We start from the raw sequence: 27,049 nt of genomic DNA on the forward strand, positions 1-27,049 counted from the left end.
TATATAAAATTTTTAATAACTGTGCTTTGCTTGCTTAATCCACTTTACACCATAACAATCAATGTTCACGAAAACTGGTGATAGAAGTGGCGTCTAGACCATTAGTGTGTCAGTCGCACCCCAACCAATAGATGAGTCCTGGTATTTCGCGACAGGCCTCATCAGCACTGGACATGGCAGATATAGCGTGATTTGCGTTTTATAACATTATTCTTTCCCTTCAATCATAAGTTATTAGAATAGTATAATGCATGATGAGAACTTGTTTAAAAATTACATCTATCTATTTATGTGTAAATATTTATATATATTATAACGTTTAACCTTATAGAAGAGTATTTATAAAACAGCAGTGTGTAAAAAAATTAAATATTAAATCTAAGACAAGAACGTTGCACAGAATATATAAGGGGGAAAAAGCGTTATAAAAAATATATATGTATGTGTGCTGTAGCCTCTATTCTATACGATAGTACGCTAGTAAAGGTCAGGATAGTATTTTTTACTGGTATGGCGAAGAAAACTTATGATTTGTTATTCAAATTATTACTTATTGGAGATTCTGGTGTTGGAAAGACATGTATTCTCTTTCGGTTTTCTGATGATGCATTCAATACAACATTTATATCCACGATAGGTAAATTATTTATGTTTTGTCTGAGCTTAAAGGAATGATATGCGTTAGTTACCGGTTGTTGCAATGTAGTTGTCACCCAACAGTAGGCCTAACGTTACAGACCAAATATCTTGTTATAAAGCATTTAAAATAATGTAGATTACTACAACTAGTTAGTTTCAAGTGTTTGTCTTCGTAATAGTTTTGACAAAAAATAAAAGGCGTTACGTTTTAAATTTTATAATTTACAACTAACCACCGAAAGAATGAATAAAAATTACTAAATTAGATCAAACACTCGTACTAATATTATCATACTGGCCCTAGTACTACGACTAGCTTAACCAGTTTTATGTACTTGTAAATCTGAAAGAATGGGCCTTTGTTTTGGGAGGAATTCTGTTTCCGTGTAGGGAATGGAATGACACACCCATTCACAGTTTACATTGTCTATACTGGTGACTGAAACACATTAGGTTTACACTAATACTAATATGCACTGAGGAATTATTTCAGAAAAAAACACCACTGAAATATAAAAAACTTGTAATATATGTCATGAAATTAAACGTACATATTTAGGGTGCATAACCAATCAAAACTCAATTAAAACTAATAATTTTAAATCAGAATTAGTGCAAAAGTAAAGGTTTGATATTATGATATCGCTGGTTTGTCAAAGAACCAAATAATGTTTGAGTGGTAAAGATAAGAGTATGTAGCATTTTCATACAAAAGATATGCAAGAAAAACAAACTGTCCTATGTTATTTTATTTATGTGTGCTGTACATTTTCATTTTTCTCATAAAGTTCTTCATATATATAATGTATTTTGTTGATAAAGCTATATTGCAGTTAAAGCAAAGTTAATTCTGAAAGTTTCAGTTTGCCTTTTAAAATATATTACAGCTTTTCTATAAAAAAAACTAAAGCTGAAAACACAGCTGTATTCTTAATAGGAACACAATAAATAGAAAAAAGGGAATCAAGACATTCATTTTGAAAGACTTCAACACATATGTCAGAATAAGATAGTATTACATATTTGTAATTATCTCCTGCCAGTCTTAATGGCTGTATTATAATTATCAAAACTGAAAGGAAACAGTAAGGTAGGACTATACATGGCTGTGTAATTTTACCACTGCTAGATTTCTTAAAACCAATTAATGCAGTTTGTTTTTAACTAAAATAATAATAATGAGCATGGCACCCTTGTGCTTACTGATAACTAGAAGCTGGATTCTCTTTGCTTTGTTTTTTACTTATTCATAATATAATTACTAAAAGTGTATTGAAAAATGGAAGACTTTGGGAGTTTTTATGTTTTCTAGGTATTGATTTCAAAATCAAGACAATAGAATTAAGAGGGAAGAAAATCAAATTACAAATCTGGTAAGTTCCTGTTTGTACATGAGAACTTAAGTTGTTTTATAGATGTGTACAACAGGTATGTAATTGTTAGATTTAGGAAATGAAGTTTCAGAATTTCTTTCTGAGATTATAGAGGACAGAATAATTATGGTTTTGACAATAAAGACTTGTATACCAGAAGGACAAATATCAACCTTATAAAGACAACTGTTGTTTGATGGAATAAATGTCACATTGAGAATACTGGTTTGGTAAAAGTGTTACCACTTCCTTAGACATAAGTGTTGTTTCAATAGAAGAAGTACCACTTTAACAGTAATGAAGTTAGAAATTGGATAACTGGAGTAGAAGAGATGAGAGCAGTCTTATAAAGTTAACTTTTATTTTGACATAAAATTATGTGACTTTTAGTCTTTCTCCTTAATGTGGTGGGCGTGGTCCTTACGAGGATGTGTAATTTCAGGTTCTATTTTATCACAAAGGTACAAAATGCCTTGTACACCCTGGGGAACTAAACAACTGATTATATTACTTATAAGTCCTTAAACTTAGACTGATGCACCAATAAACAGAAAAGTCACTGTTTATACAGTGTAACTTAAACTGTTAAGTTGCAGGCATATTTTAATATTGCATAAACTAAAACTAAAAAATACATGATAGACAGGAAAGGAACACCAGTTTCTTAAGTAAAAGCACTGTTGTTTCCTATTATAGTTCTTCCAGTTCTTCGTGACAGTTAACCATTATAGTAAAAATTAAATATTTTTTTATGATTCTATATAACTTGAAAGATATGCATGAATGTCAACATTTGGATGATTAAAAATAGCTTCACTTGTAGAAACTTTTATCAGGTTTCTAATTCTGTTTTAAAAAATAATTTGTTTTTCTGTAAATATATATAAATATGGAAAATATTAATTTTAGAAGTACATAGTCATGCATAACCATTTTATCAGTTCCCACACAGAATACTGAATATCTTTAATCAGATTTTTATTTCAAAACCAATATGGTGAGAAATGTCTCAGATATTTGAATTAATAATTTTGAATACTTCCATGAATCTTCTAATTTAACACTATCAGCTGTTTTTAAGACATTTAGGGTGCCATTAGATAATCTTGCTATCTCGTACAAGTCTCTGGTGTTGCTATATACAGTTAACTCGGGCATTACTTAACAAGTCATCATTATTATTTTAAATGTACATTGTACTCAACTGTTATGGAGATCAACACAGTTCATGCTTAATTTTATCTTTTATTAATGTATATATCTGTGCCATAAGACATTTGGTTAGTTTCACACGAAGAAGGATGTAGTATTGGACAATGAAAACATCGAGACCACTTTGTCACTTTCTGTGCATGTGAAGTGAAGTTTGTTCTTGTTTTTTACTATGCACTCCAACTTTTCTTCTTGGATAAGAATGACCAAGTGTTTGAAAGTGCTTATGTGTCTAATTTTATATTATAATGACTAATATTTTCCAGTAATATTATGATGTAGTAACACTAGTTTCATCATAATTTGCAAAAAACTAACAAACATGATCAGAATGCATTTTGCTAGATACAAAAATCAAGAGTTGGTATTTTACATTGCTGTTGTTGGTTGTAGAATTTTCTGTTCTGCTATCGTCATGCAGTACTAATATAATTAAATTTTATTATTACCAATGTTTAAGTGTTCTAAACTAGTGAATTTTCAGTATGTTTCGTTTGTTTTTGAATTTTCACACAAAGCTATGTGAGAACTATCTCTGCTAGCTGTCCCTAATTTAGTAGTGTAAGACAAGAGGGAAATCAGCTAGTCATCACCACCCACTGCCAACTCTTGGGCTACTCTTTTACCAACAAATAGTGGGAGTGGGCATCTCATTATAATGACCCCATGGGACAGGTATTTGAACCAGCAACCCTCAGATTACGAGTCGAATGCCTTAACCCACCTGGCCATACTGGGCTGTGAATTTTCAGTAATTGCTGTGATACAAGCATTTAATTTGTCAATAACATAAATTAACTTTTTCTACCACCATAATATTAAGTTGCCAGCAAGTTCAATCTGTCTTCTCTCAGTGAGTACACTATGTATAATTTTCTCATATCAATGATTCTAAACTTTTGTTTCTGGACTCCCACTTGCTTTTCATGACCTTCTGAACTGAGAATTGAAGTTCTGCTCACACAATAAATATGGAACCATTTTATATTTCAAATACTTATTGTAATTCTAGCATCCACCGAAGCTTATTTGCTTTAGTGTTTTTTTACATCATGTACTTTAACACAAAGTATTAAAGATTTTAAGTAAAGGCTAAAAGAAGATGCAGTGCACTAGAAACCACTAAAAGCTATGTTCCACATTAGCTTTACCCTGCATAATGATACCATTTTTAAAGAATAACGATAAGTGTTTTTTACTTGCATACATGTAAAAGTGACTGAACAAAATATGAAACAGCTGTTATATCAGACTGAAGGTATGACCTGCATGTTTAATAAAAGCACCAAATACATTACTATTTTATAAACACTTTATGAAATAGGCTTGAAGTCCTTGCATATGTTGGTGATCTTGTTAAAATTAGAAAAAACAAAAAAACAAAACAAATGAAATAACCTTTGTGCCACCATTAGGAGATAATTCAGAATTAGCACTGTGAGTTCTTTTCATTTAAAAATAAAGAACTTTGTTAACTTATATTCCAGTTGTGCCTAATAAAGAAAACACAAAGCATTTGTAAACATTTTAAGGAATCTATATTTAGTTCTTTGATACTGTTTGTAAAAATGCATTAGTGGTATCTGTAAACACAACATACAACAATGTTGATGGTGGTCTGTTGAACATATTACTTGAAATACAAGCTATCTGATAGTAAAGGTCAACACACTTCCCAAAACATTTTATTTATAAGGTTCTGATGTTTTTAATATGCACTTATTCTACCTTCAGCAAAATCTGAAAAATAGTGTTACAAAGATGTTTATTAACTGATGCTACAGTAATATTAATAACTTGTTTACTGAGTAAAGAGGTAAATGAAAGGAAGAAAACTGCTTATTATATAGGTAAACTAGAAATTAAAGAGATTATATCATGGGCTAATAAATAACGTTTGTAACACTATTTTTTAAGTTTTACAAAACAATGAATAAATGCATTCCAAAACATTCAGACATCATAAGTGTTTTTATTTTGTCAACTATATTCATGTTTATTAAACTTCTCTTTTCATTGTCATGAATCCATTGCTAATGAAATGCAGAGATTTTGTTTAAGAGATGGCAAGAGAAATGGTATATTTTGGGTCTGATTGTAGCACCTTACTAGCACTTTAAAACTTTTCAAAGAACATTAAATATAATGTTATCCTAATGCTTATAATATTTGAGATTTATTTTAAAATACTAAATCATAATTTTCACTTAAAAAAAGTTCAATTTGTTCATATGCTCTTGATGTATATTAAGTAAATATTTACTATTAGTTTGGCAGGAATTTTGTGCCTGTAACTGTTCATCAGTTATTTTTGAGAAATACTGAGTATTGCATGCTTAAGTTCTACAATCTGTAGAATTGTGTATGAAAACATATAAGGTTTTAGATGTTGTTTTTTTCAACATGTATCATTATGTCTCTCAACTTACCTGTAGGCTTTGCTTGTAGTTGTAATATTCAGGTTTTAGGAAGTAAAGAAAGATTCATAGGTATCTAAACAGTATAATAGTTTGAATATGTAATTTTTATTGATCTGTAGTGTAGAAATTTTGTATTAAGAATAGTGGGCATGTTTTCCACAGATGATTAGGCTAGATAATTTATTTCTAAAGTTTAGAACCCTATTTCTCAAATTTACAAGTCTTCTTTTTTTTAAACAAAAATAACTTATTCCAGGGATACTGCAGGTCAAGAGAGGTTCCATACAATCACCACTTCATACTATAGAGGAGCTATGGGTATCATGTTAGTGTATGATATCACAAACCCAAAAAGTTTTGACAACATAGCAAAATGGCTAAGAAATATTGATGAAGTAAGTTAACATGGGAATCATGTATGTATAATTACAAGTAGATATGAAACTGGTTAGCCATGAAACCAGTACAGTTTTGATATATATGCTGAAAGTAAATAATAATAGTTTATCTATTATTTAAAAGTATAGTTTCATAAGGCTCATATTTTACTTTCAACAATGATGTCATATTTCTAGTCTTTTGTAAAATTTGATTAATAATTATGGGTGTTACATGCTATCTCACTTCTAGTATTGTACATAATTAATAATTTTGCATGTTGTTACATTTAGTCTTTTGTAATCATTAATTATGTTTCATATGATGTCCAATTTCTGGTCTTATTTATATTACAATTAATTACGAATTTCACAAGCTATTATGTTTCTAGTCACATAGAGTAATTCATAATTTAAACTGTCAGGTTTATAATATTTTGTACAGATTTACAAGTTTTACAACTGATCAGACAGTTGGTTGATACTATAAAAAATCAAATCAAATTAAGTACTAGGGTATATCTCATTTTCTACAGTTTTACCATTTAATATAAACTAGCATTTTAAAAAACATTTCAAACTTCCAACACACAAACCATATCTACAGAATGTTATTTGTTAGTTTTAAAATTATTTTAACAAATTTGTGTATCATGGGTACTTACATATACCACACATTTTGTGTGTGTGTGTATATATATTAATCTCAACTTGCGACTGTATTTTACTGTGTGTTTTGTTAAAAGTTGCAAGTTCTTTTAACAAATGGCATTTGGTGTCTAATTCATTTGAAATACTCATTTAATTGGAGCAATGATCCGTGATGATGAGAAAACCCACTTGTAGAGAAAAATATGTAAAAACGGCTGGTATGCGTAGAGAAAATTTTTATTTGGAGGAGCGAACAACGTTTCAATCTTCTTCAGTCATCATCGGGCTCACAAAGAAAGAAAGAGGTAACTGACCAATAGCTAACCACATGTTTGGGGGTTGTGTAATTTAGTATAGGATGACGATGACTGAAGAAGGTCGAAATATTGTTTGCTTTTCTACATAGAATTTTCTCAACCCATACCAGCCAGTTTTACATATATAAATTGGAGCAATGGTATTAGAATATTTCTATATAAGCATGATGTATCTAGTGTATAAATGTGTATCAGTTGAAAATATGTTTATCTAAGTGCCTTTAATGTAAATTCAGCATGCCAACGAAGATGTAGAAAAGATGATTCTTGGAAACAAGTGTGACGTGACTGACAAGAGGATGATAAGTAAAGAACGAGGTGATGCAGTGAGTAATCTAGCCAGTAAAATGAATGTTTATTTTACATTTGATGACAAGACTTAATATTTAAGTAAATCTATCTTGTGATTATCAAACAGAATTCAATGCAGGAGATCCAGTTAGTCATAAGAGGATTATGGCAGAAACCACTTAATTTTTTAGGAGCACATAATTACATTCATAAACCAATTAAGCCCACGTGTGTTGCATCTCTGTAGCTCTACTTTTATTTGCAGAAATGTTCACAATATTTGTTTTTCTCTACAAAAACAGATTTAACAGAAAAAGCCTTTGCGAGAGAGATGATACATCTAGAAATATTTAACAAAGGCATGAAACATTTCAGTTAATCTCAACTTGCAACTGTACTCATGTCAATAACATTAATTCAGATCCAAATAAATTGCAAACACCCAAATAGTGTTTGTATTCTTTATGTATTTGTCCTTCTCAGACATAAATTTAACTCCCATGAATTAGGAATATTTTTCAGAGAATACAGTCAGCTACAAGGCATAAAGCTGGATGAATAGTAGAATGTTCTAATCAGTCACTCATCAAGCACAATACTACTTGGATAGTTGGAATAACCAACAACACTAATTTCAGTTATTTGAGCAATTTTATGATACTAATGTATTTAATTGTAATTTTGATAATTAATTATTTTACATCACTCTAATCAAGTGAGTTGTCCAGCTCTAATAAGTATTCTTTTTATACTTTGTAACCTATATTTTTCACAATGAATGACTAAACTCATCTGATAGTAACTGTAATCCTGAAAGAAATTGGATGATTGATTACAAGTGGGTCACAAAGTTCTGAGTAAAAGAAAAAAATCTCAAAATTATGTGAGTTTGTTGGTTTTCACATACACCATGTTTTAATGTGATTATTAATATTGTTAATATATGGTTTGGTTCACACAATGTATTAGATTAATAGTGATCTGGCCCAGGGGATATGGTGCTAGACTCGCAATCCGAGGGCCGCGAGTTTGAATCCCTGTCACACCAAATATATTCACCCTTTCAGCCATGGGAATGTTATAATGTGATGGTCAATCCCACTATTCATTGGTAAAAGAGTAGCCCAAGAGTTAGTAGTGGGTATTGATTACTAGCTGCCTTCCCTCTTGTCTTACACTGCTAAATTAGGGATGGCTAGTACAAATATCTCATGTAGCTTTGCACCAAATTCTGAGTTTTGTGTTGTAGCTACATTAAATACAAGTTATTAAAATATGAGACCTCTTTCAGATAAATAAATGAAAAATACATTTTCATCACTTTCAAGTTATAATATTTTAATAACTCTGTTAAGCTGTCTTGAAGAAATTGAACTACCATTAGTGAATAAATGTTTGTATTTAAATTTGTTATTTATTTAAAAAGAAGCTGGTCTTTATCACTCCTTTTGAACATGCCAGTGTAACCCACTTGGGAAGTGTGAAATGTTGCACAATATGACTCTGAATTTACCAAGTTTACCTTAACAAAATTTGGCAAGCTTTCAGTGAGCATTGCAAGTCTGTTGTTGTACAAAAAATAAACAATTTAAGCAATTATTTATACTAAAGATTCATCTGTGAACTTACAAAGCCATTACTGAGTCAATCTAAAGGAAGTGTATTTTCATGCTAAGAATAAACTATTTCTTTTCATCATATAGTTTTTATATTTCTTTGTATAATCTCTATAACCTTCTAAATGAATGGATTTTTTTTTTCTGGCTAAAACTTTACACTTTATTTCTTATTTTCCCTATCATAATGCTAAATGTAATGAAACCACCAATAAACAGAAAGTAAACAAATGTAGTACAAAATTAACAATACATTGTTCTTCTTTAAATACACCATTTTGTACCAAGTTTTCAATTTGTCTTTTCATTTCAAATGTTAACAAAACAAATTGTAGGAAAGTTGGTATCACATTTCCTCCCACAAATAAAGCAAAGAAACTGGTCAAGTTACACATAGTTTAACCAGGCTCTTAAAATTTTTTAGTTATTTTTGTACCTAATATTTTGATATTACTTTGGGTGTTGAAAGCTGTTTGCACTCAGATGTCGTGTTTCAATAACCCTACTTTTTTCTTCTTTTGTTGGTTGTCCAAAAAATGTCTGGCATTTCTATTGTAATATTCCAAAACTATTGTAATTAAACCTTTTTCACTATGGGCTCAGTGGTTTATACAGACTTTGTGACAATGTTTTCATACTATAAACTTTTAACACGTGTATCTCTGTGAAATTGTTCAAGGTTTTAGAAAACACTAGTATTTTATAGACAGAAATAACAATTTTTAATTAAATATTTTTACTAGTCCATGAATATATGGAGTCAAAGTTTTTACTACTCCTGAATGCAAAGTGCTTTTCTTGTTAATATTAAAAATACTTTTCTTTATCTACAAGTTGTCAAATTTCATTTGCATAATCTCTAAAACCTCCTAAATAAGTATCAAATGTTTTTTTTGTTTTTCAGAAAATCTATATTTTATCTGTTACTTTCAACTCTATATGGAATCAGTCAGTCTGAGTTATTTTTATAATAGTGTAAAGAATACAAATGAAAATACCTGGGTTTTATTTTCTTTTGCCATTAACTTTCAATGAAATGTAAGCCTACTTTTTATACTAATGATACTTCTACACTAAATGTTTACTTAATTAAATAATACACCTAAGAACACAGAATAATAACACCTACAAAACTAACAATGTCCTGCAACTCATTTTTTCTGTCTTTCTAACTAAAATTCATCAGTGTTTTTTTATGTGATTCCTATGAGATGTTTGAAACACAGTCAAAATAGACAATTTTCTGTACAGAAAATAACACAGTATATAGACCATTTAATAGATTATAACTTTAGTTTGCTGTTGGTTATAAATAATATAAAATGTCAAGAGAGCTACTGGCAATTTGTGAAAGATGGGAAATGACAAGCAAGTCTGATTTTTCTAGTTTATGGCTTCATAAACAAATGACTGAAGACTATAAAAATGATGATCTGTCTGAGGAATGCCTAATTTATAATGAATAATTTATATTAAATTCCTTATTTCTCAAAGGAATATAAATTAGTGAAGAGAAAAGAAGTCCTAGAGAGCAAATGCCACAATTCTCATACTAGGGGAAGTTGTGAATTTTTAAAAATATTTCCTGATAAAATTAAAAACATAAAACTTGTATAATATTCAAATTGTATTTATTAACTATGTTTTGATGTCAAGTTTATTAGTATATGATGATAATGAAGTAATTAAATTCTGAATGCATCTCTCAAATGTCATGACATTCACACTGACTTGCCCATAGTGAGAATATTAACTGGCTTTTTAACTAACTGGTTAAACAAATTCTGTTAGCCACTCATAGCTGATGAAACTATTGCAGACAAAGAATGAGGTCATCTGTCTACATATTTTTACTATAATAAAACTGTTGAAGAAAAATTAATTTTCGTTAGTTACAAATGTGTCTATGAAATGTGTACATGGTTTGAGGTAACTTACTAGAAAGCTATGGTAAGATAGTAGGAGCCTCTTTGGTGGGATTGACAAATTTAGTTGATATCCCAGCAAATTGAGATGGTTGTTTTATATTTTGTTCTTTCATTGTGTGTGTTTACATTTCATGTTAGTTGGACACAATGAAATACATATAAGGGATGAAAAGAAGTCTATAAATGAGAATTCAAAGTGACAGAAGACATGACAGAGAGAAGTGGATATCGAGAATTTACTTAAATATATTTGAAATTAAAAATTAACTAAAAATCATGTTTTGAAGCCAAGTTTATTGACAAATATTGATAACGAGGTTGTTTATTCAAGTTTTCAAGGTAACTGCAAAAAGGTCACTAAATACAACCTTTCACCCTGCTATAAGGGAAGAGTTAACAGTGACTGTTATTAAGATTAAGACATGTAGAACTTTAATAACAGCTTTAACTTTTTAAAAATTTTTTCTTCCTATAACGCTGTAATTAAATCAGTTCAATTTGTACTCTCTACAGATTGCCAGAGAGCACGGAATCAGATTTTTAGAAACCAGTGCAAAAGCAAACATTAACATTGAAAGAGCATTTCTTGAACTAACAGATGCAATTTTGAGTAAGGTAAGTTGTGTGTTGATGATCAAGAATTTCTTGTATATCACTATGTTTAAAGTGTGTGTAAGGTTTAAAGTAAGACTTGTACACTAACCTATCCCACTCTCATGGTAGCACAGCACCAAGTGAAATGCAGTTACAATTAAGTTATTGTACAATATGTAGTACAAATCAGCTGTGCAGTTAGTTTTTTAACTAATTGTAATATATGTATGTAACATTTAACTCTATTACAATATATTAATATAATTTATCACAAAAATAAATACTTTAGTTTCTCACTTTACTAGCATTTTGCTATAATTACTGTTTCCTTTTTAAAGAAGAGCCTGACAAGACATATCACAGATTTCCTTAGATTAGCACAAAATTCACTAAAATGTTTGACAATGATCAAGACATTCAACCTTTAATCCTACTTTATGATACTATATTATTAAGATGATTCTAGACCAGGTCTTAAAAATCATGCCCAATAGAGTAACAGAATTTGTAGGTAAGAACTAAGAAAACACTCAACAGCAGTTTCTACGTAAGAACTAATAAAACAACCAAGAGAACATTTTTTAGATCTTGTCATAGAAAATGCCCAATAAGGCAACACTTTCTATGAAAGGACTAAGAAGACATCCCATAGAGCAACAGGTTTCAGATCAGGGTCTGTGAAACACAAAAACAGAACATTATTTTATAGATCATGAAAAAGAACACATTTCACAGCAAAATTGGTTGAAAATTTTTAATACAGTAAACAACCATTCCTACTAGTGGTCTGTTTTTGCACTTTGTATTAATAAGGCATGAAAGTGCACACATAATTATGAGGGGGGGGGGATAATGAAAACTTGTGTTAGCACAACAATGTGTGAAGTGAGAGTGTAAAACAAGCACACTTAGATATGATAATGAAACAACATATTGGTGAAGTGAGAGTGTGAAACAAGCACACTTAGATATGATAATGAAACAACATATTGGTGAAGTGAGAGTGTGAAACAAGCACACTTAGATACACTAATGAAACAACATATTGGTGAAGTGAGAGTGTGAAACAAGCACACTTAGATACACTAATGAAACAACATATTGGTGAAGTGAGAGTGTGAAACAAGCACACTTAGATACACTAATGAAACAACATATTGGTGAAGTGAGAGTGTGAAACAAGCACACTTAGATACACTAATGAAACAACATATTGGTGAAGTGAGAGTGTGAAACAAGCACACTTAGATACACTAATGAAACAACATATTGGTGAAGTGAGAGTGTGAAACAAGCACACTTAGATATGATAATGAAACAACATATTGGTGAAGTGAGAGTGTGAAACAAGCACACTTAGATATGATAATGAAACAACATATTGGTGAAGTGAGAGTGTGAAACAAGCACACTTAGATACACTAATGAAACAACATATTGGTGAAGTGAGAGTGTGAAACAAGCACACTTAGATACACTAATGAAACAACATATTGGTGAAGTGAGAGTGTGAAACAAGCACACTTAGGTACACTAATGAAACAACATATTGGTGAAGTGAGAGTGTGAAACAAGCACACTTAGGTACACTAATGAAACAACATATTGGTGAAGTGAGAGTGTGAAACAAGCACACTTAGATACACTAATGAAACAACATATTGGTGAAGCAAGAGTGTGAAACAAGCACACTTAGATACACTAATGAAACAACATATTGGTGAAGTTGGAGTGCAAGATGTGTTTACAATTTGTGTGATATTATCTACTTCTGAACATAACATACCTGAAAATAAACTTATTTATTAACATATGTATGAATAAAGTTTTGTAATAGATACCAATGGTGTGTACAAGTGTTCACTATAGTAATTATTACAGTTTGAAGGACTAATATAAAAAACAAAACAAAACAAAAAAACTTTTGACCAGGTTTATTTACAATACAAAGCAGGCAGATAAAATAAAAGTGATTGTGATGAGGCTATGTTAAAGTTTGTTTTATAACTTCTATATCAAATGTGTTCCTGCTTATTACAGTAATAATGGAGAAAATTGAACATGGCATCCATACTTACTGAAAGTGTTATAAATCATTGCATAGGTGTTATCCTGGTGGCATGTTACTGTCCAGGACAATGATTCTTGTTTACTAGTTCCTCCTGTTAAATCAAACTAGAATGACACTTAATAATCCAATTTTCATTATGTAAATGAAATGAAATGTTATGGAAATTATTAGGAGTCTGTTAGTTAGAATTATGTTAGTGTTCCATTTTTGTGAACTATCTTGTCATTTATTTGTACTCTACCTAAATAATAAACACTGATTAACTTCAACTGTTTGGTTCTGGCTTACACTCACACGAATTTAGACTTTATACTAAATGTAATATTAGTACTGGTACACACACTGAACCAGATGCACAAGAAAAATGTTTAGTTTCTAAGTGTGTATTTTCTGTTTTATTCATAAGTTACACAGTTATAATAATTTCATGACATTGCTACCAGATCATTTACAACTGTTTACAAAGTAAACTATCAAAAAAACTTGCTAGCTAAAAACATGTTAATTATCATTTTATTTCTCTTCGTTTCATGTAGTTCATTATAATACATTCTAGTTCCTCACAATTGTGTAAAATTCTGTTAGACTTTTTAAACTCAAAGAAATACATACATCACATCCATAATTTTTTTTAATTCCTTCTTTAATATGTTTCTTATGTAAAGGTAAATATCTTAAATTTTTTTTAACCCCCTTTAGCAACTGGCTGGAAAGGACCAGACAGAGGTTTTGGATAAAGTAAGGATTGCATCTTCAGACAATAAAAGTGGAGGAAAATGTTGCTAGGTAACAATTATAATTGTGAAAAACCATACTTAAACTAGGTGATCCATCAAGGTTTTAAGTCAGTTGTAAAGCTTTGATTAAAAGTAGAATTTGCAGAGATTAATGTCAGTATCTAAGCAAATCCCATATGAAAATTTGTTGCAATTGTACATTCATGTATCCTTTGTTATATTTGCTGTGTAAAGTATAAATGGAACTGAAAATAAAACTTTTAAAAAGTACTAAAGTAATGTGGGGGAAAAAAGTTGAAATTGTAAATTATTTCTTGATTAAAAAACAAAACTGTGTATCTACGTATCTATTGGTACCATTTCTTTTATTTGATAGTCTGTTTATGGCTTTTAGTACAAGCTGAAATATCACGCACACATTTATACAAAACTAACATAAATAGACTGTGGGTTTCCTTTTCTTATTTGTTAAGATTTGTGATACTCTGGTGGGAAATCAGGTAAACTAACTAATGATTACTTTCTATTGAAGCATCTAGTGACTGGAACCACATATAAACTGGTTGTACCAAAGCTTTTTTATTTTGTAACAGTAACTGTTATTTACTCATCTAGGATAGCTACATATTATAGATGTTTATTCACAATAATATAAATTTACAAAGTGTGTTTCTACAGCAAACTATCTCTATTTAGCAGTCTTGGCTTCTTTATAATATTATCATTACATCATAATGTACAACCTGAGGAGAGCACTGTGTATTTCTTATGTTGTTATTACTCAAAATTGTGTACTTGGACAATTTAGTTAATTCTTGTTAGCATTCTAAATACTGGTGAAACATTTGGTAATAAATGTCAAATACATCAACACTGGTTTTATGTTAGCCAGCTAGATTCTTCTATTAAGAATATTGAACTTAGGAGTACTCTTTAAATAAATCATTGCAAAACCAGTTATACATTCTAATCGAGAAAAGTTTGTGTAATTCTTTCAATGAAATAAATTCTGGTTTTCATGATGTACAACTTATTTTGCTCAACTTTTACTGATATTTCAATATTTAACCAGTTTATTCTATATTGGCTTGATTATCCTTGTAACTGTGAAATTATACATACTGTAATTCAGAATGTATCAAGTACATCTTTGTGAGATATGACAAGCTATTGGTAAAGATTTCAAGTTCTTGGTGTGAAAAAAAATGAGGTTTTTAATGCAGTATTTCTACTAAGGATTTGTCTGTGAATTTACAAAACCTGCACTGGGCCAATGAAAGTGAAATGTTATTTTCATGCTAAAAATGAAAATACTTCATCTTACAGTTTTTGGATTGTTGGTTTTTTGGGGGTGTGTGTTCTTTATGTCCCTGAACACTAGATGCCAAAAAGTAAAAAAATATGAAAAAAAAACAAAAGTATCGTATTTTTTCATAAAACAACAGCAGACTGCAACATACTACTATCATAATTTTTTTTAACAAACTCGGCTATGTTGTAGGTTTGTTTAACTTTTATCAATTTACAATGCCCTTCAAACCCTGTCATGAACTTAAATACACTTAGTCCATCTTGGTCTCCTGATACACTGGGTCATCCATTGATAATACTTTCTACCATTCAATGCCATCTTCTCCATTTCTTCCCATGTCATGGTTCATTTCCTGATGCCCTTCTCAATACATTTTTAAAAAGTTTTGAATGTAACTATAAAAAAAACTTGTGAAATGATGCACTCTGACCTTTCCAAATGCATGGCATTTAGTAATCCACATGAACAGACAACAGGGACCAAAATCTACTGTACTATTTACAAGTGTCACATAAAGCCCATTAAATGACAAGAAAAACTCTATAGTTTGACCTTGTCTTTTTAGAATAGTCATTTCTTCTGTTTCCTGGAGTTGGTGTACCTGAATTAGGAACAAAATGAAATTTTTAGTAAACAATAAAACATGTTATGCAGATGCTATGAGAGCTGGAAATAAAATTAGCACAGTTTATTTCAAACTTTTTAGAACTAAACAATATTACAGGTAATTGTTAACCAACTCAGTATGTTGCATACTTCTCATTTCACTTCATTCAAGAACTAAAACTAGAATATGAAATTGTTTGAAACTTGAAAGTAATTTTCCTAAATGTATGTAGTTTCAGGAAAAAAAAATTAAGATATATTTAGTTTTGTGCATTATCATCTTTGAAATCTTGAGAAAATCACATTAGGAAATGGTTCTTACAAGAAATAAGTAAAATATTTACATTTATTCCAGATTTGAACTTCCTACTTTTTGTGTTTTAGTAAATCATTCTGAAGAACATTTTGTTGCTCCATAAAGTATAAATTTTGTTTTTTTCTTAAGTTGGTTTTTAATCAGTAACTTTCCTTTTGCACACAGTTGTTATATAAGAGCAAAACATTTTTCTAAAGAAACCAAAACAATAAGCATGTCTGCATATTTTTTTCCCTAATTAATATTTCACTTGCCTACACTTAACAAATTCTTAAACTTGTTTCATAAGTTTACATATTACTTTTAACACTAACAAATCAGTTTTTGTTCCAGAAAAATTTATTTTGAGATGACACTATAAAATAAATATTTGAATAATATATCATATTTTTAGACTCTATAAATATACTTAATGATGCTTTTTCTTAAAGACTCTAATGTTAAATATTGTTATAAACCATCTTCCTTTAATATCTTTCACCTGCTTCACGAGTACTAGAGCAAATCATACATTCTACATATCATTTCAAAGTGCAGAAAATTGGCTGCCATCATGTGCTTAGTTTAGCATTCTATCATTTGTAAAATGTGAGGCACATATTGTTACATCAGATCATGTTGAATGAGGCATGTGAGACAATGTTAAAATGTTTAAAACTTTATATATGTTCAGGAGCATTGATTTATAGGCCAAGCTGTCCAAACTAATTAGAATATTGATCATAAATGGCATACATTGCTGTATATGATGGGAGAAGTTTAAAAACTTTCCAAAGACTTTTGTTTCACTTCATAGAGGGCACTTATTTGTGGTCTGAAACATATGTTGAATTTTTGTAACTCACTTTAAACTTAATTAAATAAAACAATTTAATCAAAACATAATACCAATATATAAAAACAGAAGTCACAGTGGAGTCGAATTCTTGGTATGTTTTAGCTTTGTCTTGGAGTTATGAAACCTTGTGCATTTGTTGTCTTGCCATTGACTGAGGAGTATGGAAGTTGTGAAGGATTATTGGTCTAGTAGTCAAGGTAGAAAGCCCAAACTATTAAAAAGTGATATTAAGTAATTCAAGATATGCTCCTTACATCCCCATTTTGCCTGTCCCCCAGTGTCTCAATGGTATATCTGTGGACATACAACTCTAAATACTGGGTTTTGATACCCATGGTGGGCAGAGCACAGATAGCCCATTGTGTAGCTTTGTGCTTAATTCAAAACAACAACAACCCCATTCTGCCAAAGACTTAGCTGTATGTCCAGGTATGAATGTTACTTCAAGAACAATAAGGTAATATATTAGCACATTGTGGTCTCAGTAGATGTGTAGCTGTTCAAAAACCATGTTTAGTAGAGAACAAATAAACTGAAATTGGATGATCAGACCTAAGTTTGGGTGCTCTTTATAGATGAATCTAATTAAAATTGTATCATAACAATCAAAAATAGTTTGTTCAATGGGAGAGAGGAGAATGGTGTCACAAATAATGTACAGCATCTATGGTGAAACAATGCCAAGGGTCCAGTAAAAGTGTGGGCTACATCTCAATCCATGGTGTTGGAAAACTAAGAAAAATTGATGGTACCCTGAATGCTAGTAGGTACATGCACAATCTTGTCCATCACGTCATTCCCTTAGAAATAAGACTTGTTGGGCAAGAATTCATTTTCCAGTAAGATAGTTATCTCATGCATTCAACAAATGTGGTGAAATGATACCCAGATAAAAATGAAAAAGGAAGGTTAATGGGAACACTTGTAACTATGGCTTAAACTGTTAATGTGAGTAACACTGTTTGACACACATGGAAACTAATAAAGCCAATTAGCAAACAAAAATGTATCTGGATTATTGGGAGTAATACTGGAAATTTTATAATTGTACATCAATAAATTTATGGAAGCATAAAAACAAAGTGTACTGGTTTGTTTAAAGCAGATACTAGTGTATTGTACAAATTATTTGCTTTTCTTTAATATTTTCAGAAATAACATTGTATAAATGATAAATTTACTATTTATTTGCAATTTATTCCTGGTTTATGACTTGTTTATATATCTCACTTGTGTATTTCCATAATTATTTCCACATTATTTTATGTCTATATAGTTTCAAGGCAATAGATTTAACTCCTTAAACCCAAACAGACACTTCCAGCATTTGTCCGAAAATCCTGATTTACCCATCGAATGGTGACAGCTTCCAATAGAATTTATGTCTTTGGCTGAAACTTAGTCCAAACCATGTTAGTATTCACAAATGTAAAACAATTGAAGTTGTATAAGGTGTACTAGTAATTATTAAGAAATCATGAAAATTCTGGGTTTAAAGACTTAATTCTATTTTGGGATATATTAGATTAAGAGTTTTTTTATGCTACTCAGTTTTAAGTAATAGGTGAAACATTTATTGCAAAATAATTATTCTGGTATAACTGTTCATTTCAAAACTTGAATGACTTGGTTTACCAGGTTGTACAACTCTGCACCATAACAACTGTAACAGAAGAACTGGTAAGACCAACAACCCCTAGAATCTCACGAGCAACCACTACTGGGACTAAAGGCATGTGGGCAGCAAACAGACATTGCCAACTTCTGTAGTTGTACTTACAAAACTACACTGAAACTGTCTTGTGTGAAGATATCAGTTGTCTCCGTCTTAAAGCTTAATGTACTTGCCATTTTAAAAGAAGTTTCCTTGATGACCTATCTTAAGTGCAGACATAGTTGATATTCTGATCTGTTATCCAGTTGCAAGTATCAAATGCCTACTGATTTATTTTATCATGTTAAACTTTCTATTGTTTCATCATTTCAGTTTGACAGATATGGTGACATGTGTGAGAGATTAAAAAACTTAAATGCAGATAAATCCTACTTTACACATTTGTTATGGTAAAAAAGAGCAGATAAATCCTACTTTACACATTTGTTATGGTAAAAAAGAGCAGATAAATCCTAATTTACACATTTGTTATGGTAAAAAAAGAAAAACTATGTGCCCCAACATATGTATATGGTGGTTGAGAAATGAAATACTAGGTTTTGTTAATAGTCTTTTGCTAACCTTGTTCCATTGTTTTTTTAACACTAGGCAATTGTCTGTTAATGAAATATAGCAATTTATATTCATGGTTGTAGAAAGCCATTTGCTAAAACCACACTATATGTTAAATATCTGATGTAACATTTAATGTTAACTTTGTGATTATTTCATATTTTTGCTTAAAGTATTGCAATATATGTATGTGTTTGTCCCAATTACTATAACACATGAACCTTCCCATATGTTGGTAAATGCTAAGGTTTCACACTTTGATTTTTCTAATTCATACATGTCCATTTGACTTGGTTTTATACAACATACAGAATCACTCGTATATGCCACAGAAAGTTCGTGTCTCGATATTAAACTATTATAAAGTGGAATGTTATGGATGTCTTTGATTTGCTCTTAGTGGTGATAAACTGTTTGTCTCAGATGCTTGGGTAAAAATGGATGAATTACACAATATAGTTTTCTTGGTTCATCTTATTACCACTGAACTTTTGAGAGAAAGAAATGTTCTTATCTGTCTGTAAATTGTTTAAATTATATTTGAAAATAGTGTTAATATATAGAAAAAACTAAGACAAAGACGTTTCAAGTCAGACAAAAGAGAAATACAGTTGGCAACGAGGTAAAATGTTCTGTAGTACTAATGTTATATGGAAAACTACATTTCATAAACAGGAAAATTTGAATAAACAAATTTTACAAAACAAAAGCTGATAGCTATCTAAAAAGGTGATATAATAGTCTCTCTCTTCATTGCTAGGAATTTAAGTTGAAAATAAACTTAGTTATGTAAGATTTTCTAGAAAAACTAAATGGTGCTTAGTAAGTTTCTGTTTTGCACGATTCAAAATATTAATTTTTCCAGGAAAAACTATAAATTATCAGAAGTAACAAGAAAAATATAGTCATATTATGAAAAGTCTCACAAATAAGATAGTTTACTACTGAATTTGTTAATTAATTGTTTTTTATACTATCTATTATGATCACCTGTCCATTTCTACTTATTTTTGAATGTAATTAACAAGTCTAGTCACATTACAAACTGCATAAGTTCCACAGAAAGGGAAATTTAATACTGGTTAGTCCTAAATCAATAAAGTATCAGTTAACCCTAGAACTTCAGCATGGATAGTAAGGTATCCAGATTTATCTTGTATGGGGTCATAATAACCCTACACTAGAATTCTTGGGTTAAAGGTTCAAGCATGTGTATTTGTGGACCAAACACCTTATTCCTATAATTCAGCACTTTAGCAATAACTAAAGTATTTTCAAACTGTTTTTATACAGCTAAGAAAACTGTTCCATTCCTCTAAGGATTCTGTTGCTTAGGAAATGGTGTACTGTATGCAAGAGTAAAATTTGAGGTTGTGAGTTGTATCCACTAAATATTTGGTTGTGTGCCAGTTTGGCTGTGAAGAAGGCTTATGCTGTCAATTAATTCTAGATATTGGCTATTCACAAACTGTATTGTACTCACTATATATGTTAGTAAAAGTGATTAAAAGTATTCTTTATGATTGTAACCTCCCTAAAGTTTCCAGTAAATAGTGGATTAATCTGATTATTTTTTCATATGTTAAGTACAGTCTTTAGTGATGTAAACCCTCCTATTAAACCCATGAAAATGTGTACACTTTTCACCAACCCAAACTACACAAAGATATGTACAATTTTTGAGAAAAATATAAGTTTTGAGGGGAAAAGATATACTTTATTAAAGTAATGGTACAGAAAACCAAAACAAAGAGCCTCATAAATTGGTGAGTATTTTTTGGTAAAACTTAAACCAAATTTTGTCCATACCATTGTGTGTTTTTATGAGTGATTTTGGTCAATAGACTGGATGATTTGCAAAGAAATAGGCAGAAAATCTTATATTTTTCTGGCCAAAGAGCCTATAAAAATTAAATTATAAAGATTGACAGTTTAAAATATCTCACAAAGTTGTTTTTGTTTTCATTGTCTGATTTTATTGTTAACAGTATGGTGGCTGAAAAGACTTTGTAATCATCAGTTGTTATTGTTCAGTAGTCTGACATAGTAGTTATGCCTTCTGTTCTGTGTATTTCTCTTTAATATTTACCTGTCCTCTCTTTGAAAGTTAATTTTAATATTAGAGAAATCTGATTTTGAGATTCATGGTTTTGCTGGTGAATATAAACAGTTTATTAGAGAATCTCAAAGAGATTGCCTTGCAAAAAAATATGTAATATTTTAAGTATAATTTTGTAAATCATCCCTCATGTAATTTTTTTTTTATAATCACCACAACAATTATATTTGTGTCATTCATATGGTTCAACTTGCATTTGTGCACTATTATAGTAGTACAGTGTAATTTAGAAAGTGAAAGATATTTCAGAATTCAAAGTTGATATTGTTGAAGTCACTGACTGTCACCCATGTACAGAACATAATTTGTATTCTGGTGAAACAGATAGTTATAATATTTTTTCTTCATATGTGTTTTGTCACTCTTTTTGTGCAAACTTAAATCTTGTACTGTAAACAATGATGTCACACTGCTGAATTAAAACTGTACGCCTTCTCCAGTTTCTTATATTGCATTTATTTTCATAGGGAATGTTTAGAATTTAATTACAAAAACTGTACAAGCCACCAGGAAGAATAGTAAACTGGTTTTTTGAGAAATATAGTTGAAACATATAAAAAACAAAAAAAAACATTAGTTCTATATTTCTCAGGTTTTCTAAACTGGGCTTTAAAACTATACGATATAACTATAAAGGGGCAAGAAAAAATGTATATGACTTTACTTCAAAGTATCAAACAGGCACAATGAACACAAAACTTACTACTGGTTATGTTTACTAAGTGACCTAAACTTAGTGTATCATCCCAACTTTTATAGTGTTTGGATATGCCCACTGTGCATGCTTAACCCAACATTGTTTTCCTACCACTGAAGCTGTTGGGTATGTTTAGTAAATATTTTTCTCTTTTGCACACTTAGAACATATAAATACTATAAGAATAATCTTATACACACTGGAGTTAGTTTTGACTAGATAAAGCAACTAAATCCTCACTATATGGCTTCTCACCAAGTTAATACACAGGTTTTTTTTGTGACACTTTTTGAACTTATAAAAATAAAATAAATATATTTTACTTTGTCAGTATTTCCATCTTATCTCTTTAATGAAAAAGACCTTGAAACCAGATGATAGTTGTGGAAAAAAACACCTTCCATTCATCCCTCCAGCTAACCTAAATAGAGATAAAGTCACTTCAGATGGCTAAAATTGCATGCAAAACCTGAACATGTGTATACTATAAAGATCAGAGAATATAACTCCTAGAAAATGTGAAACTTATAAGACTTTAAATGCAGAAACTCTGAAATAAAAAATAAAAATAATGCATAGTGTATAGCACCCATAATTACTAAGAGGTATTATCCTATACCCATCAGTTGTATACCTAGTGGGAATAATACCTATTTTGCCACCTAATTGCCCCATCTTTGTTTTTAGTGCCCTTGTTGCATAAAGTATGACCATTGACTAAGTTGATAATGGAAAAATACCTAAATTAAAAAAAAAAAAGTTGTGACTAAGTTATAAAAGGAGACAAATTTAAGCTTATTAACTCCTATGAAAAAGTATTAGAATTTTAACAGAACACTACTGAACTGTGAGGATTTTATAAAATTAAAAAATCAGTTTATTAAGCATAAGTGGGATCTAAAGACATGACTGGAAGTTACTAAGAAATTAGACGAATTATTTTAAAGCAAAAGGTCATAATTTAACAAAGAATTAAATGTAGTTGTTGGATTAAAAAACAATGCACAGTAACAATCATTTGTTGTTGTTTTTTATTTTATCAAATGTCTTGGCTATGAAATAACTACAAAACAAATAAAAAATTGGATTAAAGATAAACTTGTAAGTATAATAATGGATATGTTATACTGTTGCTAAATATTAAAAAAATATTGTTTTTGTTTCCATAAACTTCCTATAGGAATAGATCCTTATACACATTATACTAATCATAAAACTAAACAATTACAATTTAAAAATAAATCTCATTATAAAGTGATAAAAATTGCAAGCAAATAATATTAAAATCTAACAGTATTAAGATTTAAACAGGATAAAACTTTGTAGATGTCGTACAGATTTCCCTATTTGTTCAATTCTTTAAACATTACAGTATGAGATAATGTTAATTAAAAGCTATTTTAAACCTTTATCTACAGCTAGTAATGCTGCTGTAAAATACTGATATAAACAAAACTATATGAAGTAACAATACTCAACAGGATTGGAGTTATAACTTTTAGTCCAGGATTTTTATGTTGTGATTGTTATGTATATTTTCAACCATTTTCCACAAATAAACTTGCTCATTTCTCAGTTAGTGTTACTTTAAATCTATTTTAAAAAATGACTATTCAGTTTACTTTGGGAACATATTTGAAATAATAATTATAAAAACATGTCATTTATTTTTTTATATTCAGGCTGTTATGTATTTATAAATAACTTCCCCAATAACCTGTGGGTGTAGGGGAAATGTTATTGAAGTGGATATAAAGTTGGCTGGAGAGTAGAAAAGAGAGATCAGCAATAAATGGAGTTAGATCTGACTTGATCACAGTTACATATGGTGTGTCTCAAGGATCTGTGATTTGTAATAATAATAATATTGACTGTGGAATGACTAACAAAATTATGAATTCTGCAGATACATTAATATTTTTGGGGTGTCTAATGTATCAAAAATGCTGCAGACTTACTGGGAGATTTAGATCATTTGATGCACTGGCAGATATTTAACTATCCAAAATGTAAGGTTTTTACATTCAAACTTATTATGATTTAAATGGGAATACATTAACTACTAAGTCATCTAGACAGCATATTGTAGCTAGCAATAGAGCTAATAAGATTTTGGGTAACATCTACAGAAATAATGAATACAAAATAATGGATATTATTGTTTCACTTGTAATATCTCATTTAGAGTATTGTGTACAGTTTTGGGCTCCACTCTTCAAGAAATACATTGAACTGTTGAAGAAAGTTAAGAGAAGACCACTACAATCATATGTGGGATGGTGAGATTGTCCTGTGAGGAGTAACTAAGATCCCTAAACTTGTTTAATCTGTAGAAGAGAAGGATCAGGCAGAATTTGCTTGAGATGTTTAAGATTATTAAAGGTATTGATAATATGGAGCCATCAGATGTTTTGTGTTTAGCAGTGAAAACAATAGGACAAGGAATCATAAATTCACATTTTGGCAATGTACAAGTCATCTGTAGTTTATACAGTATTACTTTTTCAATATGATGTTTGGCTTTTGGAATGAGCTGCCTTCAAGGATGGTTAAGGCATAAAATTTAACTGAGTTCAAGAAAAAATTAGATGAATACACCAGTAGTAAGTAGTGGTTATGGTTGAAAGCTGTAAGGAACATCTCTAATGGGCTAATTATCTCATATTTGTCCCTTTAAATTTTTTTATGAAATTAGGGACTAATAGATCTCCATACCAGTTGTACAAGGACATAAACTCAGTGACAAAAAATAATAATTAGAATCATGTGAGTTCTACTATGTTTCAATTCCCAATCCTTTAAATTAAAATAGTATGATCGGTTCATTTGGTTAACTTAGTTAAATGTTTGTAAAATTTAGAAAGTTTCATCTATAAATATGAAAATATTACACCAAATAAAGTTATTTGACACCTAAATTTATTTTCACTAACTTGACACAGAAAGAAGTAAGAATCTGTGTTTTATGTTTTTTAATAATTTAGTTCAGACTCAGAAGTTAACTTAATAAAGCTACTAAAATTAGAGCACATCTAATATGAGGTTGACATGGACGATAAAACAAAAACGAACTAATTCTGTATTAATATTAGTCAATAACTACTATTACAGTAAAAATAAATAAAATTTAGATATTAATGTTCACTTACATTTAAAAAATGACTATATCTATGTGGTCTTACTATATTTGCTTATAATCAACATCACTAAAAGTTGTATTGGTAGCTATGCTTTTCAGATGTTTCCCTCTAACGATTCAATGAACTAAAATAGTATTTTATAATATAGTTAATATGAGAATTTGACATTAATCTGTTGATAGGATTGATAGTTTTATTATTTGTGGCACTGAAACCAATAGTAAGTTTCATTTTGCGCCAGTTATGATATTACTAACTTTACTAATTACAGTTCTTAATTAATTATTTATATATTAGAAACTATGTTCGTAATTGAAAAAAACAAACAAAACACACCGATTTGAAGTACTACAGAGAGATCAGAAATTGTAAAATCAGTAATGACTAAACAGAAACAAAGGGTTATTGAATACAATTTTGGAAACATATATCGTACATTTCTCAGTTTCAAACAGTATATTTGGAATTTCATTGCTAATTAATAAACCTACTCTTTTTTAAATTGACATTCTGGTAATGTAAATTCTGATTTTTTTCTTCGGTTAATATACTTTTGATAAATACGAGCTACCTACTTACATCAGGCTAAACATTCACTCAGTAATGGATATGATTTATTTAATATACTTCAATTCATTGTTTGGATACCCTCACTGTCAGCAACATTTTCAGCCATAATTCCATTCATTATTATCTCACGAGGTTTGACCAGCTTGTTGTTTGGAATTAAGCACAAAACTACACAATGGACTATCTGCGTATCGAAACCCAGTTTCTAGTGGTATGAGTCCGCAGACATATCGTTGTATTACTAGGGGACATTCCTTTAGAGATTTTAGTTGGTCACATATTCATATACTGAATTAACAACATAAAGCATTCCCGTGATAAGAAAATTCAATACAAATATTATATATATATAATACTTCAACAAATTTTATTAATAAAACTGACATCAAAGAAATTATGGAATTTGCTTATAATACTAAATATTTTCTTCGTGCGCAGTCACCTACTCTCTGTACCTGGTTTGTTTTGAAATTTCGCGCAAAGCTACACGATGGCTATCTGCGCCAGCCGTTCCTAATTTAGCAGTGTAAGACTAGAGGGAAGGCAGCTAGTCATCACCACCCACCACTAACTCTTGGGCTACTCTTTTACCAACGAATAGTGGGATTGACCGTCACAGTATAATGCCCCCATGGCTGAAGGGGCGAGTATGTTTGGTGCGACGGGGATTTGAACCCGTGATCCTCAGATTACGAGTCGAACGCATTAACCCACCTGGCCATGCCGGGTGCCCTGTACCTGGTACAGCTTGATAGCACTTGTTGTTTTGAATTAAACGCAAAGCTATACAAGTGGCTATCTGTGCTCTGCCCACCACGGCTATCGAAAACCGGTTTTTAGCGTTGTAAGTCCGCAGACATACTGCTGAGCTACTGGGGGCTGATAGCAATAAGAACAGTAGAATATACAGTATATAGAATACACATACACGTTTGGTAACCAGTTTAACTTTGAGATAAAATTTTATGATACATAAAACTGTTTCCATATTAAAGAAG

The 27,049-nt window shown here is 30.2% G+C and overlaps 1 protein-coding gene and 1 long non-coding RNA gene across 3 annotated transcripts; one reads left to right on the forward strand and one right to left on the reverse strand.

Annotated features, from left to right (window-relative positions):
* LOC143241056 (ras-related protein Rab-10-like) lies at positions 1-22,079 on the forward strand. The gene is made up of 7 exons (XM_076484525.1): positions 1-637; positions 1,952-2,012; positions 5,901-6,039; positions 7,226-7,315; positions 11,338-11,439; positions 14,189-14,275; positions 18,937-22,079. Exons 1-6 carry the CDS (start codon positions 442-444, stop codon positions 14,273-14,275), a joined length of 675 nt encoding a protein of 224 aa, XP_076340640.1. The 5' UTR covers positions 1-441; the 3' UTR covers positions 18,937-22,079.
* On the reverse strand, positions 14,273-26,344 carry LOC143241057 (uncharacterized). Of its 2 annotated transcripts, none has more exons than XR_013022169.1 (3): positions 26,061-26,344; positions 22,665-22,762; positions 14,273-16,139 (listed from the first exon to the last, which is right to left on the reverse strand). It is a non-coding gene; the product is annotated as an uncharacterized LOC143241057 (long non-coding RNA). The 2 variants fall into 2 exon arrangements; XR_013022168.1 differs by lacking the exon at positions 26,061-26,344 and adding an exon at positions 25,491-25,623.
* Between the last annotated feature and the right edge of the window lie 705 nt (positions 26,345-27,049).

This window comes from Tachypleus tridentatus, chromosome 13, assembly GCF_004210375.1.
Source record: "Tachypleus tridentatus isolate NWPU-2018 chromosome 13, ASM421037v1, whole genome shotgun sequence".
Classification (NCBI taxonomy): Eukaryota; Metazoa; Arthropoda; class Merostomata; order Xiphosura; family Limulidae; genus Tachypleus; species Tachypleus tridentatus.